Source organism: Corvus kubaryi, unplaced genomic scaffold (genome assembly GCF_017639235.1).
Source record: "Corvus kubaryi isolate FWS band 111438036 unplaced genomic scaffold, C.kubaryi_AGA036_p1.0 37334, whole genome shotgun sequence".
Lineage (NCBI taxonomy): Eukaryota > Metazoa > Chordata > Aves > Passeriformes > Corvidae > Corvus > Corvus kubaryi.
Window position 1 is genome coordinate 7,758,126 of NW_024581108.1, and position 16,778 is coordinate 7,774,903.

General features: G+C 39.7%; 1 protein-coding gene across 3 annotated transcripts in view; it reads left to right on the plus strand.

Moving 5' to 3' along the window:
* PLPPR5 (phospholipid phosphatase related 5) overlaps positions 1-6,448 on the plus strand; it is a 77,873-nt gene extending 71,425 nt beyond the window's left edge. For 2 of the 3 annotated variants that reach the window (XM_042030111.1, XM_042030113.1), the window contains one exon: positions 4,234-6,448. In XM_042030111.1, the coding sequence (XP_041886045.1) occupies positions 4,234-4,266 (33 nt within the window). In that variant the 3' untranslated portion in view covers positions 4,267-6,448. Of the gene's footprint in view, positions 1-829; positions 2,609-4,233 lie in introns of those variants that run through there. The other variant, XM_042030112.1, reaches the window with a different exon arrangement.
* Positions 6,449-16,778: the final 10,330 nt, after the last annotated feature.

Consider the following 16,778-nt stretch of genomic DNA (forward strand, 5'->3'; position numbering starts at 1 on the left):
TGCCAGTATTTTTAAGACTGGGGAAGCTTTCCTCTTCAGAATTTAAGGTGTATTGTTTTTTCTATTTACTCCATCTTGATTATTCACAAGACACAGAACAGCTTCTTCACAATGTCAGAAAATTTTAATTCTCAGAGTTACTGCTTTCTCCTTGGTCTGAAGTATTGGTAAGTTGGTACCAAGTCTTTAGTTGTTATGTGCACTGGTATGCACACAGCACCATGGCCTGGGGAGCCTGGCCTGCTCCCTGCAGCTCTTCAGGGAGATTGCCTCTCACTGAGCTCACAGCTAAAAGCAAAACACAAAGATGCTTTAGCTCATCATACTATGGGCAGCTGGGGGAGAGGGTTTGTATCCATTTCTATTGCTTCAAAATATTTTTGAATATTTTGAATATCCAAATACTGTAGTGCTTGATGTCCAAAAGCATGCATAGGTGTCCATACTTGTTTCTCCAGTATGGTTTGATGGGAGCCCATGTGCTTGCATTAGCTTATAGGCAATTTTTGGCATAATGGTTCTTTCTTGATAATTGAGTCTGTTAAAGGAGATACAATACCACATTGCTTCACACACATACCACAAACACATACCCAGGAGAGTCAGCTCATAAAAAATCATAAGCAGTTTTGTTTCAATGTCAAGCATTTAAATTTGTATTCATGTCCTACTCTTCTGCTTAAATCTACTTCTGGGGCATTGTACAAGAATTATTTCTGGCTGAATGCAAACTGTGATCACTACGTCTAATGCTCGAATAAAATAATCCTTAAACATGGGAAGTGGAACAATATATTCAGTGTGACCTCCTCCAACGTACATATTGTAGGTGTTACAGAATCAAGGTATTAGTCACAGTCAAGAAGCTCCTTTGCAAGGAAACTCCCTCAAAGCACGCATCCGTAGGTGGTTCTGCTGGATCTCAGGGACGGAGCGCTGCGAGCCCCTTTCTCTAAGGCAATGAACGTCTGTGCGCAGGAGCGCACCGAGTGAGCGTGTGCGGCTGGGCAAAGGCGGTGCCGGCCTTCTGTGCAGGGCTGCAGTGCTTCCGGGGGAACCTCACCTCAACGCCTCCTTTTGCACTAAAACTCTCATTTGTCCAGTAAAAGCAGAAAATACACTCTTCTGACTCAGAGAGGTATATGATAACATTATTATTATTGTTTGATCAATTGTCATTTGCCTGAAGTACTACAGTAGTATTTTTCTATTTAACAAACTCTTCTGTGGGAAAACTGCAAACATGAGAACAAAGCAAAAAAAATTAAGCTTAAAATATGTAATATATAATGAAAACTGCAAGTCACAAAAAGTTTTAATGTATTTTTTCAATGCTTTGACATTATAGCATTGCTTATCAACAGAAATTAATAAAGCTTAACAGAAGATATACAGGTGTGGATCATTTCCCCCAGAAACCTGCACTCAAGGCTTAGCCTTTGGCTTTTCCTCTTTTGTTAGTGGTGTGAGAGCACAGTTACGATGGCATGCTTTGCTCACCAGCCTGGTACTGTCCTCTTAGAATGGATGGTACAAATGCTGGTCTGCCTGTCTGTGAGACTGCTTCCATTGAGCAGACCCTCAGCATTTCTGATTCTTTTGAGAAGTGTAGGGAAAATAATTTCCCATGGAGTTGGAGAAGCTGAGGTCTTGTGCATGGATTTTTGCTTGTCTTCCTGCATCTGTGTGAATCTGTTTGCTGACAGTAGTCTCACTCTGAACTTTGTCACAGTACATCTAAGCAGATGTAAGAGAGTTGAAACAGTTACTCCAGAGGGATGCTATTTGTTTGGGGTTTTTTTCTGCCATCTCAGCAAGGCTTATTTGTAGTTTTGCCTGAGATGATACTGTGAAAAAGCATGAATAACCAGACAGTTGCATGGATCTGTCTCAGTGATTCTTGCCATCAGCAAGTGATTAATTTTGACCTAGTTATGCATCGCCCTGCTGATTCCATTGGAAATGAATTGACAGGCCTTCAATAGGGTCCAAATCCATAGGTCCATGATCAGCAGCTTAGCAGTTCTCTTTGAGGGCTTATTGAGGAAGGGGGATTTTCTGTGTTATTATATCCCATGCTCTGCATGTCTTCCCAGGGATGGTGACCTGCTCATTTTGGAAGTATAGCTGGCAGGAGTGTGAACCACATTCTCTTTTCCCTAAATAATAGTTATCCAGTCTTGAATTAATGCCACATGAAAGAGTATTTGGTTCTCTGCATCACAGACAAATGTGTGTCGCTTATAGACAGGGATGGCACATAGCAGGACTTGAAAGAATTGATTAAAATAAAGACAAATTCTTTTTTCCCCTCCAATTCCACATTTTTAGATCATCTTACTTATGAAAAAGGTGACTAATTTTAGTTTAAGTTGACAGGATGACTTTTCAGATTTAAATAAAGAAAAAAAGTAAATATAATGAAGAAAATGTCTTAATAGCCTCACAGAAACTCCAGAGCTATTGAGTTTGCCCATTGTATCATCTTTTGTATACTCAAAACAGAAGATGGCCAGCCAACCAAAATGCTTGGAGCTGATTTTTTTTTTTTCTAATTAGGAAGTCTAATTTTGCATTTCTTCTGCAGAATCAAAATCTGAAAGCAATAACATTTGTTGCTATTTTTTACTGAAAACATTTTCATAGAAAGTTGCACTCCTTTTTTTCCTAATTCTTTTTTGAAAAATCTGGCTATGGTTTAATAATTGTTGTTTATTTAAAATATAAATTCTGTTTGGGGGAAGATGCTCACCTAGATGCTCACTATTAAGTAGTATTCTTCTATGAATGCTGTCCTAAAATACAGCAAGAACATGGCTAGAGCTAAAGTGTATATTGTAGGGGAGGTGGAAGAGAGCCTCTCCTCCTGGACACAGCACAGTTATGGCACCGGGAGAGAGGGAGCAAAGCTGCCAGCCTGGCTTGGAGATGGGGGGGATATGGGGCTGCTCTCCAAGCAGCCTTGATACTGGAGAATCAAGGTATTTCTAATTTCCTCTCTCTAATGTGAAAAACAAAGATGCCTGCCTGTCTCCCCCTGCTCAGATTGATAGACAAATATTCAGGCAGTTTAAAGAACTGAGAAATAGAAATTTATATGGTGGGCATTGTTTCTCTCCAGCACTTTTGATGGTGTGTGATAAGAGATTTTCTGAAGGACTTCTCTTAAGCAAAAAGATGGAGACTCCACTCTCCTCAAGTTATCCACGTCCCCCTCCTCTTCAGCTCACTCCTCTCTTCTGAGTTTGATCTGCTCCAGGAGGCACAGAGATGAGAAAAATCTGCAGTGCTTTGCATGGTGCTTTACCCTCTGTGCATTCTTGTGCTTGGGAACAAACACATGGCTTAACATCAAGGTTCCCTTTACTAATTTCACACACAGCATGTTTTGTAAAAAATGGTGGCAGCCAAGGGTACTGTGTGCCCAAAGGGAAAATACGCTTCCTGTGGATCCTGCACATCACTGTGTGGTTGAGTGTTCACCTTCAGGTGTTTGCAGAGTCACTTGCTTTGGCTCGAGTATGAAAAAGCCGCCAAGCTCTTTGGGGTGCTGCAGGGTTTTTAGAGTCGCACAGAGAATGTTCGTGTTCCAGTGCACATCTCGGTGCTCGTAAGAGTCGTCCCATTGAAGGAGAGTGGAAAATGTTCTTAGATTGCAAGTGAACACTGGTGATTCTGAAAAAAAAAAAAAAAATTGAATGTAAGTTCTCAACTGCCAAATGCAACTTGACTGTAAGCATTTTGCTACTTGATTCAGTGCCACTGAGCTCATGGGGATAAATTAATCTTTAAAAAATTAATATTAAAATTGTACTTGCATTGAAATGAAATATTATAATCTGTGAGAAACTTTCATTTTAATTCCTAGGAATTTTGTTTTCAATTATGAATAACATAGCAATAAAAGTACAGCTAACTCAATTATTCACATTTAATTTAAATTTAAACTTAAAACAAACCAAAACCAACTAAAATTAAAATATAATAGAACCATCACACTTTATTACTTTGTTCAGCATACTTCCCTATCCAGTCTTTCAGCAGTTAAGAATTGCTATGGGAGTGGGTGAGAGCACTGCAGTGAAAATCAGTTTTATTTACATCATCCTGCAATAGTCTCCAAGTACAAGGCTGCCCTTCAAGCACAGGAGGCAAAAGTTTTCACAATGGTGACTGCTGTCTATCTGTGTGGTTTTGTGGTTTTTATCTGTTTGTTTTTCCTTTAACTCGTAGAACCACATCACGGCCTTTGCAGAAGTCACATGATGTTGGCGCTGATGTATATTCACTCCATTGGACTTCATCTCTTTTCACAGCCCACACATGATATTTGCAGTGTATCAAAAATAAGAAATTTTTAGAAGTCCTATTTCTGACTTGATTTTTACATCACTAAAATGATACCAACATTTTGAAGAATTCTTAAATATTAGAACGTCACTTTACTTTCTAGCAAAAATATTAACTGTTTACTTTTATGATGGAATGGGACAAACTGAGCACTAATTATCTGACGTTACCCTCTATTTTGGCTTCTCATTGTTTTTAATGGTTCATGTACCTATTCCAACAGTACTTTGTATTTTGATTTAACTTTGATTTTTAAAATCTACATTTTTAATTCAGCATGAACTTGTTTCCATTTGAGGCAATTTCAGTGTGTAAAAACTAGACAAATACTATGTTCTGTATGAAAATGCTGTTTGCACATTGTATTACGCTGTATTCCATGTAAGATATCATTCAAACAGTATGTTATATGTAAGACTGGTGCTTCTGCTTTTGAAGAGAAAAAAATGCCAATTTTTACTGTAATAAGTATTGTATCATAATTAAAAGTTTATTTATTTGGATATTTTCCTGACATATTTGTAGTTGAATTGTTGTTTTGTAGTTCTTGAATGTCTTGGATGATATATATGTATCTAGGCTAAAAGAAATGAAAATAATATAGAAAGTTTGATCTTTGATATATTCTTTATTACTAATGATATCCCATGAAAGGTTAAGGGCTCCGTTCTTAGCTTAGCATATCTGATGGGAAGCTGTGCTATTCATAAATCACTTAAATTATCCAAGGAAGCCTGCATCTTTGCATGATTGTTGTGCTCCCTGATACAATTGCTGGGAGAACAGGTGCTAAGACAAGAAGAGGGTCACTGGCTTAGTGAGAAAAGTTCATCTGAGTTTCTACTCTCCATTTACATGGAAAACCCATGGAAAAACCAAAATGGCTCAATTAATTTTTTTCAGCCTAAGTGACCAGGACAGGCAGACTTTCTCTCCACAAAGCTTTTTATCTCTATTTGTGTTTCAGGCTCATATTCTTAAAAAAAAAAAAAAAAAAACCAACAAAAAACCAAACCCTCTGCCAGTCTGCATGGTGTTGACGAATTGGTTTTTCTTCAACATCAGCCAATGTTACCATATCTCTGTTACTGCTGTGAATACTCAGATTAAGCCTCCCCTTTGAAAGACAGATTTGCTGACTATTCATAGTGAAGTTGTCCTATAAAAACTGAGCATCAAATGGATCTGAATATTGTAAATGCTGAAGACATTCTTAACATCTGCCAGAGAGTTTTCCTCTGGCAAGAGCTGATAAAATGCTAGCACTATAGAAACATTGAGAATACTATTGGTCAGTGCAGGCTGTTGAGTAGTTTAGGCCTTAAATTTTCCACAGTTCAGTGTATTTCCTGTGCATTAATCATTGTTAGAGTATGTTAGAAACACAAGGATGTAGAATCAGGTATATTTTTTCTATGATGAATTTTAATGCATTCTCACGTAGTCATCAGGTAATGCCTGCTTTTACTTTTTGTTTTAACCTCTGCTTTCAATAAAATGCAACTACCTAAAGAGTGCTTGGCAAACAGGGCAAGGCCAAGTCATCTTTGAGTGCAATAGATATGCCACGAAGTCATTGTGCTAAGCTGAGAATTAAGAGATTGAAGAAATATATCCGTGGGGAGAAAAGACCTAGAATAGAGTCCTTAGCTACAACTAGGTTACTTAGGTGATTGAAAATCCACCTTTATTAGACTATCAGCTGTGTTTACAAAATTGTAGTAGATCCAAAGTTTGTATCACCGTGTTGGGCACACTTACCCTGCTCTTAGTCTAGCTAGTTAGGTTCCAAGGTACTAATGATTTTTCTGTGTGCAGATTTAAATGAAATCTTCACTCATTTTTGCATGGTAGCAAATCTGCATTTTTTATATCTGATTTATAAGATTACCAAGAGATTCTTTTATGTTAAAAGAGATGACTCTTTTTCAGTGTACTGTATATCATCAGCTTGTAACTGGTCTCTTTCTCAGGATCTTTCCCAGTCAAATATTTGGGTTAAATTTATCATACTATCTCTGTGAACCAGCAGTGAGAAAACAAAAAGAGAGACACTCTGCTGTATAATGTATTTTTAAATAAAATAATTTTTCATTCATATGTAGTGTATTTTTTTAGATGTCTGCTTTACATACATTTGATTGATAGTGTGCATATAACAAAATGATGATTTTATGTAAATTGCATTTGGTGACATATTTTCTTGATTAACCAGGAATCCCCAGTTAACTACCTTCCCTTAGAGGTGGTTCTGGTGAAATTGAAAAGCATATGAGGAAGAGCTGTATTGCAGAGTCCACAGCCTGTTAGGGAAGGACTCTCCCCAGAATGTGGACCAGCCAAGTTCCAAGGCACTACTTTGATAGATTTTCAGAAGTGGCAAGAATTTGCCCTCTCGCATCTGTAACTCTCCACCTCTTCCATTCTGGACCTAGAAAAGCTTTCAGTAGGAACAAACTGCCAAAACAAAAGTAAGTTGGCACTTTTTTACTAAAATGGCTTTTTGGTGATTGCTTTTAAAAAAAATCCCAGTGATGAGCAAGCATCATTCCTCATTCAAGGAATATTCTGGTACAGAGTGGTTCCTACTGAAAACAGTGTGGTTGAACCATTTCAGTGGTTTTGAATGCAACTGATTTTATTATTCTTGTGGACCTTTTCTGTGTGTACTTCAGTGAAACAGCTCTGCTCTATTTATAAATGAGATGTTTGAGAAGCATCCCTAATGTTATATGCTGCTGTGTTCCTAAAAATGGAATTTGTAAGGCATATGGGGACACCAGCTGGGCTCCTATCCATACCATTTTAGATTCTCTTATATGGATTCTGCTGTTCGTTTATAATCAGGAACTGCATAAGACATACGGTGATAGCATCCAGGCTCACATTTCTTCAGCTTTTAAAAATGTTCATTTTAACAATATATATTAGAAGAGGATAATGTTGGTATTTTTTAGCTGCAATTTTCTTTACTGATTGCTGTTGCCTTCTAATTTTGTTGCTGCCCAAGATCACAGTAAGTGCAACAGTCCATTTGCACATTATGTTAGCAGGGAGCTTTTTATACTCTTTTGAAGTCTAATTTTGGAATTTCTGAGGCTTGCCATCAGAAAGCAGAGTGCATTACATTTTAAGAGCAGATAAACTGAGTCTGTTTTGATCAAATACATCCCTGGCCATCTGCATGGCCTCGGCCTTGGGGACACTCAGGAGCATTTGCAGGCAGAAGGGCGAGCAGACCTCTAGACCTCTCAGCCCTGCAGCACCTCCCTCCAGGCACATCAAGAGCACTTTTACCCAGCTCTGCCTCTCACAGCTGCCTCAACCCCAGCTTACCGGATTTTCCTGCTGTACACCAGCATGAACACTTTCTTTCTCCCCTCAAGCACCCCTGAGAGACTGGACAGATCTTGAAGCGCACTACAAGCATGACTGCAGCTGGAGCCAGCGGCTGCCTGGTTCTCACTTGGACAAGGGGAAAGCTAAAGGAGGACCTAGTATGGCTCCAGCTTTTGGCCTTCTCCTCCACTTTCTAGGCCTTCTGGTTTTCAGGGATTTCCATAAAAGAAAGTAAAGCAAATCTTTACAGTCTCTGCCCACTTGAACTTCTGCTGTGTGCCTAGGGTTGTGAAAGCTTTATGCTTGCTATTGGCCACTAGGGACTTTCCACTATAACACAGTGTTGCCTTTTTGTCACCCTCTCCTGTGTGAAGATGGCTGAAAAACCTTCTTAGAGTTTCCAGGTTTGACCTGATGTTCAGGGAAGAAGACCCTGTGAACACCCCAGAAAGACCCCTGCCAGGGTGGCAGTTGAAGCCCTCGTGTGACTGTGATAAGCCTGGTTGTTTGCTCAGCACTTGCCCAGACCAAGGTATGACTAACAGGTTTGCTGTTCATACTAAGCTGCTTGTATTTGCCTCATCATGAAGCCTCAGTCCCTTTCCAACACAGAGGATTAGGTGCTTGGTTCCATGGTCAGTATTGGAGCTTGTTCTTTCTCTGTAGAGAATCCTAGGAATTGCAGCATATCCTGCATGAAACTTGCCCCCTGTGTCTGCTGATGCTCTCCTAGACAAACTGGAGGTAAGTGAGGTGTCATTCCAAGGTGCTTAGCTTCCACTTGCCTGTAACCATACCATGATCCAGGCATTTGGCGATTGCTGTAGCTGGAAGCACTATAACCAGCCTGTGCCCAGGCTACAGCTTCATGTTTTCTGAGAGCTGGTGTCCAGTTCTCTGCCTATCGTGTCCTTGAACTCAATTTCTTCTATTCCAGTTGTCAGCTCTTGATAGTCTGTACTGCTGTGAGATGCGATATTCACAAGGCATAAGGGGATCATGGCTGTGTTCATCAGCAGACCATTTTAGGTAGCCTTTCATGCCTTCTACTCTGGTCTGTGGTCACTGGCTGTGTAAAACATTTGGAAGTAGGTTAATCTAATTTAATTAGGACAACTGAACGAAAGTTTGCACCCAGAGGTTTTATATAATTCTAACTAATCCACAGCAAATCTCTAGCTAATTCAGATAAACCATCCTGAATTGTCCCCTGTGTGGACAAGTCCCAAGCCTTTTTTTTTTTCCCTGGAGTAGTCTGCTGTTTTAATATCTTCCCCTAGTGACTACAGCCAGAACAGTGTGCAGCAGTCAGCTTCCTCAAGAACTACTGAATCCATTCTCTAAAACAGGGGCATAGAAGCCCCAGTAAAGATCTTGAGTCCCTAAAACCAAATTCTTGGCGACAGTGTTCTCATCTGACAGTGTTCACAGCAAAATAAACAAAAGTAAGAAACCAAATCCTTTTCCTGACGAATTTCTCCCTACATACCAATGTTAGACCTAAATACATACATTCTGCAGGAACAGGGAACTTGTAATCTTGGTGGCAATCTTTAATGTAGTTCTGAGTGCAAGATCCTTGAGCTGTGAATTCCTAGGATTGCTCCAAAGTAGGCAAATAATTCTAAAAAAGAGGGAGTGAACATGTCTACAACAGTAAAAGAAAAACTAGAGCTACAAAATGAGAAGAGGATGAATTTCAGAAGCAGGGGAAAAGCCTTCTTATACTCGTTAGCAGGTGTGCCAATTTGAGGTAGATTTGCTGTATTTTTCTAACATAAAATATTAATATTTAGTGGATGGCATTTCTATGTTTTTTGAATATTGCAGTAGAAGAAAACTGCTGCTTTTAGTCTGCTGTTTCTGCTAAGAAATCATCTGCTGTTTCATACTCTTTGCTACTGTTGCTTAAGGAAAAGCAGCTACTGTTCCTTCCTTAGCAACCTCTATTTATAAAGTAGCAACTGACAAAGATATTCTATTCAAATATTCTAAAAATAAGTCTGATGTGATGAGAATAAAGTGCTTATTTAGCAAAACAAAAGAAAATGTCCTTTAGTTCCCTTTGAAGACAGGGGACTTGAAGCTAGTCCTAGTAGGAAACTAGGAAGAAGATAAGACCCCTGCCTTTTGCCAGCAGTTTACAATGTTATCAGGACAAGGTGATAGATCTTCTTTGAGATTAATACTCTTTTTTTTTTTTTTTTTTTTTTTTTTGTCCCGTGAGAATTTAGAGAAAACATTGTAAGGATATTGGCTTGGAGCATATAATCTTACAAAGAAAGACATAGAATGTCATTGGTTTTGTATTAGGTGTACTCTGTGGAGTTACCCTCAAAGGCAGTGAACACCAGCCCAGTAGAGGGGGAATAGAAAGACTAAACAAACTATTTCTTGTTAGTTGGAGGGTGACAGATTTCCCACGCTATGTCTTTTCAGGAAACCAAATGAGTAGGGAGACTTGATATCAACTGATTATGTGGCAGAATTCTGTCATCCTGGGTCTCCTATGGGAATGCCTGCTTGCAGTGTATATGTTTCATTCAATTAACATTTTGTTTAGAAGAACAGATAATTTTTAGATGTTTGATCCTTAGTTCTTCGTCAGATTAAGCAAAGTTGATACTCCCATGGCATTGGAAACTATGCTGCTGCCTTTTATTTTCTGCCTGATGACCTGGCTTCCCTGCATGTTGAAGGTAAAAGGCTGTATACTGCATTTTAATAAAATTAATGAAATGGACTTCAGGAATCTGGTGACCTGCATATAGAGCTTAAGAAAATCTCTCTCGTGGATGTAATTTCTTTCGAAACTTGGGATTGTAAACTCAGTTCTACCTGTATACCGCTATAAACCTGAAACGAAAAGCTTCTTATAGTTGAGGGGAAGAGTCACTCTACGGGCTCAATGGAAGAGCCTACAAGCCTTGAGCACCGTGGTGGAAGACACCACAGGAGTTTGGTCACCTAGGAGTTTCTTTATGACTTGCTTGATCCCATGTGTTTTGATTTTCAAATGTCCCACTCACTGCACTGTGGTTGTGGTTTCGTTTGGAAGGAAGATTGCTGAGAAGCATACGTGTTAACACAAAAGAGAACAGTACTATGGCTTTCTTCTTCATCCTCATTAGCTTTTAGTATACCTGCATTACTGCCTTTTGCTACATGGCTCTGTGCCCAGTCTTCACTTTCTGACCCTGCTTCTGGCATTTGTATGTCTCAGTAGATGTCACATACTGCTGTGTCACATTGTATAATAACCAGCAAGTGAATTGGACTTAGGCCTTTGCCAGCATAAAATTTCTTTTTCTGATGCAGGTATGAATATAAAAATAGAAAAATGTGGTGTGGTACCAATTATTTTAATGGTAGTAGAGCAACAGCAGAAAATAAGATTGTTTCAGAAGAAAAATGAAGGGTGATGATGAAAATTTGATAATAAATGTGAATGAGGTAATTTAAGCTAAAGAGAATTCTGAATACAACTCAGATTTCAAAGGATACAACTTGCAATGACTTTATGGACAGTGAATAAGAATTTCCTACACAGCTGGTAAAGCAAATAGATCATACTAGATTAATTCATGACACTGCAGATCCCACAGGGAGTTGTCTGACCATCATGTTTATAGGCACAAATATGGCCTGAATTTGTGACAAGTCAAAAACTAATGGGAAAGCCAAGATGTTCAAGACTGTGTGTATCATACCTTCTGCAATATAACAGGAAAGAAAATTGGTCAGGAAAGGCCTAGATAGTGCTCTTGTTGATTCTGGTTTGTTTAATTCTAGGTGGGAGCTGGGGAGGGAGGATGCTGGTTTTTCATCTTTTTATCATTTGCAAATTGGACAGCCACCTTGTGTCCTCCTGCTTTGAGAGGCAACCCATACCCCACCCTGATTTGGCTTTGAATTAGACCTCAGATGTAGGCCACCTGCTGCAAATCCAGTTGTACCTCCTCTCCTGCACATCTCTGCTCTTGCCACTACTCCAGCCTGTGCTTATAGACCATCAGCAAACAGCTTTTTCATTTGAGGAGTACACAGGAGAGCTGCACCTTCCCCTGTCACTGCTGATCTGTAGCTAGAGCTGAGGTACACAGCCGTGCTTCCTCCTGCTGGGGTAAAAGGATAGCAAATGTCTTCAGCAGGACAGCATGCTGTGGGAAGCCATGCCATGGTTTTAGTTGCTGATGAGTTTTTGCACACTTGTATTGTTAGATTGGTATTGTTCTTCCTTACAGACTTGGTTGTTGCAAGAGGCTGCAAGTGATTAATGATTAGCCCTGGAATATGGGAAGGCCCTTTCACCTGCCAGATGGGGACTAGAATTATGATGAAAATTTATCAGCTATGGCTCCCAGAATCTTCCAGATGTCCTGGCATAGCCCTTTTCCAGGACAGTATGTTATCAGAATAGGATTTCAATTTGCCTTATTCCGTGAGTATGAGATAGATGTGATTTCTATTCATTCTCTGTAACATATGATGTCTTGTATTTCATACGCCAGTTTCTTGTTCATGATTAGTTTTTGAACTTATTCACTTTTCCGTGTTGGACTTTTATAATGCTCTTAGTTCCAGATGGCAGCATACATTAACCTGACATCAAAAATTTTCCATTTCCCTTCAATGCCATTTCTCTCTGCTGAGTTTTACACCTCAGCAGTGTTTAAGCATTTCATCTTCCTCATTGTTTGATGTTGGTTTGCAGTACATCATAGATAAACACATACCTTCTCCTTGCACTTTTCAACACCTGGGCTCCTGTCTCGCTGCGTCAGTGGTGGAACTGTGAAATTCTGCCAGCTGCTGTTATTGTTGGGTTTAAGTGCTGGTTTCAGTGCAGAGGTACGGGCAAGGAGAAATGTGACACTTTCCAACAGCAGGGAGAGACCTCCTGTCCTGGGCAGCAGTGTCCTCATGGCTCTTATGGCACAGTCACTTACAAGACTTGGGAAGCTCTGACATAGGCAGGTGTGGTCCTGCTCTCATATTCAGTGTTATTGTCACAGTAACAGCTGTATTTTGCTTTTTTGCCCATACATCTCTGTTTCTGTGTCAGTGGGGTCCAAGTGGAGTAAGTAATGCCAGAAATAGAGAGGGCCCCTGACACTTCCATTTTCTGCTGTCTGCCCCATGTGCCAATCTGCAACATGCTACTGTGTCAGTGCATGTATCACCTCATCTGCTGTCACATCCATCCTTCAGAAACCACTGACCGTGTCATTGCCAAGGGATCAACACAATGTTGACTCTCTCCCTTGTCTCATTCCCTCCCTTTACTCACTACTGTTACTCCTTTTGACTTTGTATTTTAGCAAAGACCAATACACAACAGAAGTAGCACTGTTTATGACTGTATTTGCTTACTACACATCTGGCTACAAGTGTGGTGTGATTTATATCTATTAGACTGTAGATCCTTTGCAGTATGAATTGTCTGTATCTGAGTCTGCAAGGCACTTTATAAAAGGGACTTTCATCCCATATGGGACCTTTAAGCGTCATCCACATTTTCTGTAGAAACTTGTATCTGTCTAGGAGACATTTGGATCCCATTGCTGAGCACAGTATTTGCAAACCTGGAATAGTGGCTATAGAACTGGGGTGCTCCAGCCAGTCTAAAAACATGAAGGAGCAGTCAGGATATATGAACATCTTTTATTCTGCTGAAGGCTTGATTTCTGTGAAAGAGGGAAGGCATGAAAATAAAATTGATTAACTAATTAATAAAATAAATTTTAAAGGAGCAAGAAATTTGTCTAAAGATTTAAAGAGATATTTAGATATTAAGATTCTGAAGGAGAAAAGCTTACTAAATCCTGGTTCCAGCTGGGAGAGAGTTAATTTTCTTCCTAGTAACTGTGTTTTGGGTGTTTTGGATTTAGTATGAGAATACTGCTGGTAATACACTGATGGTTTAGATGTTAAGAAGTTCTCACTCTAAATGAAGGCTTTTTCAGTTTCCCATGCTCTGCCAGCAAACAGGTGCACAAGAAGCTGGGAGGGAGCAGAGCTGGTAACGCTGACCCAAGCTGGCCAGAGGGATATTCCACACCACAGAAGGTCATGCTCTGTCAATAAACTGGGGGGAGTTGGCCAAGAGCTGCTGACCACTGCTTGGGGATGGGCTGGGCATCAGTTAGAGAGTGGTGAGCATTGTGCATCACATGTGTTTCCTGTGGTTTAGTCCTCTCTTTTTTCATCTCCATTCTTCTTGTTGTTATTATTATTATCATCTATGTTTGGGTTTTTTGGGGGTGTGATTTTTGTTTTGTTTCATCCTTTTTTACTTTATTTTAATTATTAAGTTGTTCTTATTTCAGCCTACAGTTTTTACCTTTTTCTGATTCTCCTCCCTGTCTCACCAGTGGGGATGCAGTGGGTGAGTGGGTCTGTGGTAGTCAGTTGATTGCTGGGTAAAACCATGATAAGCACATCAGGTGAAAAATCACCAAAAAAAATCTCTGCCAAAAAGGGAGCTTTCCAGATATTTCACTGAAGAAACAATGTAGAAACTCAGAGAAATGCAAATAGATTTCTGCCTTTTCTCTGAGACTGAGCCTTTTGCTGTGCCATCCTATGCAGGAAATTGCAGTATATGCTCAGTGTACAAAAGTATAAATTGACTGTATTTATAGATTATAGTTATGTAACAGGGGTTTGTTTTCTGACCCGCTGTTCCCTGAATGGAGCTCATCATGATCACTATGAGCAATCAAGTGGAGTTTTGCTGAATACAGTTGTGCAGGCAGGACTTCCTGATATCAGCTAGATAAAAAACAGCTTAGCAGCTGGGGGTGATGACTACTGAATCCATCATTCCCTGATTCCCTTATCACATACCCATGCTCCTACAAAAAGATACTATAACAAAATCACTCAATTTATGACCTGACCAATAGAAATTTCAACTGTTGATAATAGCATTACAGTTTCTAATTACAGCAGTGATTAGAGGCTTCTAGACAAACTGGCAATTTAGGTACAGTTTGACTTTAGGTATCAGAGTTCTGATGTTTTGTGCTGCTCATTTATTTCTGGAGAGGTCTAGAAGCAAGATCTGTCAGGCAGAAGGTGAAGGAACATCAGGAAAGAGTTCTGCAGCCAGGTGAGTGCATTTTGGGTAATGACATAGGGCTCCATTTATCGGATAAGGTACTCAGCTTTATAGGACTCTATAGCTATAAGAAGGTGCCATAGGAGGATTCACACTCATCTTCTATTAAAGCATTTGGTCACTATGGTATCTAAAAGCAACATCATCTACATCATGGTAAGAGATCTTCTTCTCATCCTAGTATACTAATCTGCTCCCTGCCACACCTCCCAGCCCCTAGATATTTCTGAAGCACCTAGGAGACTCCAGAGAAGTGAAAGTTCAGTTTGAAGGAACTGAGGAATTTTTTTCTCTCTTTAATAGGTGTCTTCTGCATCTTTTAGTACCTGCCCTCAGACTTAGCCTAATGAACCAAAGCTTGGGAAGTGGAAATGCAAGATCCCGCCAATAGAAAATCTTAGCTTGAGTTGGCAGATAATAAATCATTAAGAATTGGTGGCAGACAGGAAAATTACGGGACATACATTAAATTTTCTTGAAAACTAAAAAAATAATGGATTTCTCCTTTCTGTTAATTTACTGGATACTCTTCTGACAAAGACTAAACATAGAGGAAACATACAAAGCTGTATTTCCTCAAAACAAAAATACCACTCAAGAGTTGTTTTATTTTCCTGAGTTCTGATTTCTTTCACCTACCACAATCCTAAAACAGTCGAAAGAACCCTCAAATATATGCTTGCTTATAATGCTTAAACGGATGTTTAAAATGAGCAGGGGATTGTGGTTGGCTGGATATCGACCAGTGTGGTCACCCAGGTAAGCAGAACACATTGCAGTTTGACTTGTTTTTCAGCAAAAGCAGCCAGTTTAACCCTTATGCATTAATTCTGATAGCAAAGGACCTGCTCCCTTGGCTTGTTTCCCCTGACTGTAATTAAAAACTGCTTATTGCCTTTGGGACTCTACTCCTCTGTAAACCTGCTCTTTTCAGCAGCAAAGAAGCAGCTGTTAGAAATGAGCATTTCTCTTATTCCTGTTTCTCTCTTCTCCTGGTCTCCATGTCCCCCCAGCTAGTAACAGAGAAGCAGGATGTTGCAGACAGCAGCAAAAAGATCTGAGTCCATCTTTCTCTTCCCCTATTCTTCAAAAATTGTGTTTTAAAGGTCACCTTAATTGCAGATATGTTTGTAGCTGTCTTATTTCCTTTGCTAAATGGAGTTTAGCCTGATTTGTCATCCAAGATCTTAGTCATTTGGATGAGAAAATTTGTAGTACATTCTGTATTCTGGCTAAGCTCCAAGTATGTTCTGCCTGGCTTAATTTACTCAGTGCCACCAACAGACTGATAGAGTTTTTGCTTCCTGTTCTTCCATTTGGTATAGTGTTGTCCACCACTGAAACAGCCAGTTCTAGGTGGTCACTGGGCAAAAATGGTAGTGGCTGAAAAGGCAGGTTGCCCTGGGCCAGCCAGCCAGCACCCAGCAGCATGATGCTGGCTGGTGGTCTGGCCTCACTAGCTTAGGGGATATTGTTGTCAAGGTCCTTAGAAAGCTTTCGCAAGGATGACAGGTGCATAAACTGTGTCCAGACTGGTTTTTGAGCATGAAATTTGCCTCGTGTTTACCTTGTTTGGAAACAGTTTCATAAAGCATGAAGAACCATAGGAGAAATATTACAAGGAAAGCTCTGTCTAAAGGCAGGAAGATACATAACTTAATTCTGAAAGGCATCAATAGATTACTAGGTTTCATATTTGCATATTCTGTAGCCAACGCAGCAATGCCTTTCCGGGTTTGGCTGAAGTCTGTGGCAGAGATTGGTTGCTGAGTTTTCTCACACCTTGATATCTGTCTAACTATAAAAAACAGAACTAATGGAAGAACAGTCGGGTAAATACATGAAACATATTATTATAAAGTGTGAAAGGACAGGGGGATAGATGGGGAATACAGATTTGGAAATATGGAAAGTATGTTTAAAGCAGGACATTCAGTCTGGAAAGCAGTGCATATAAGAATGAGAT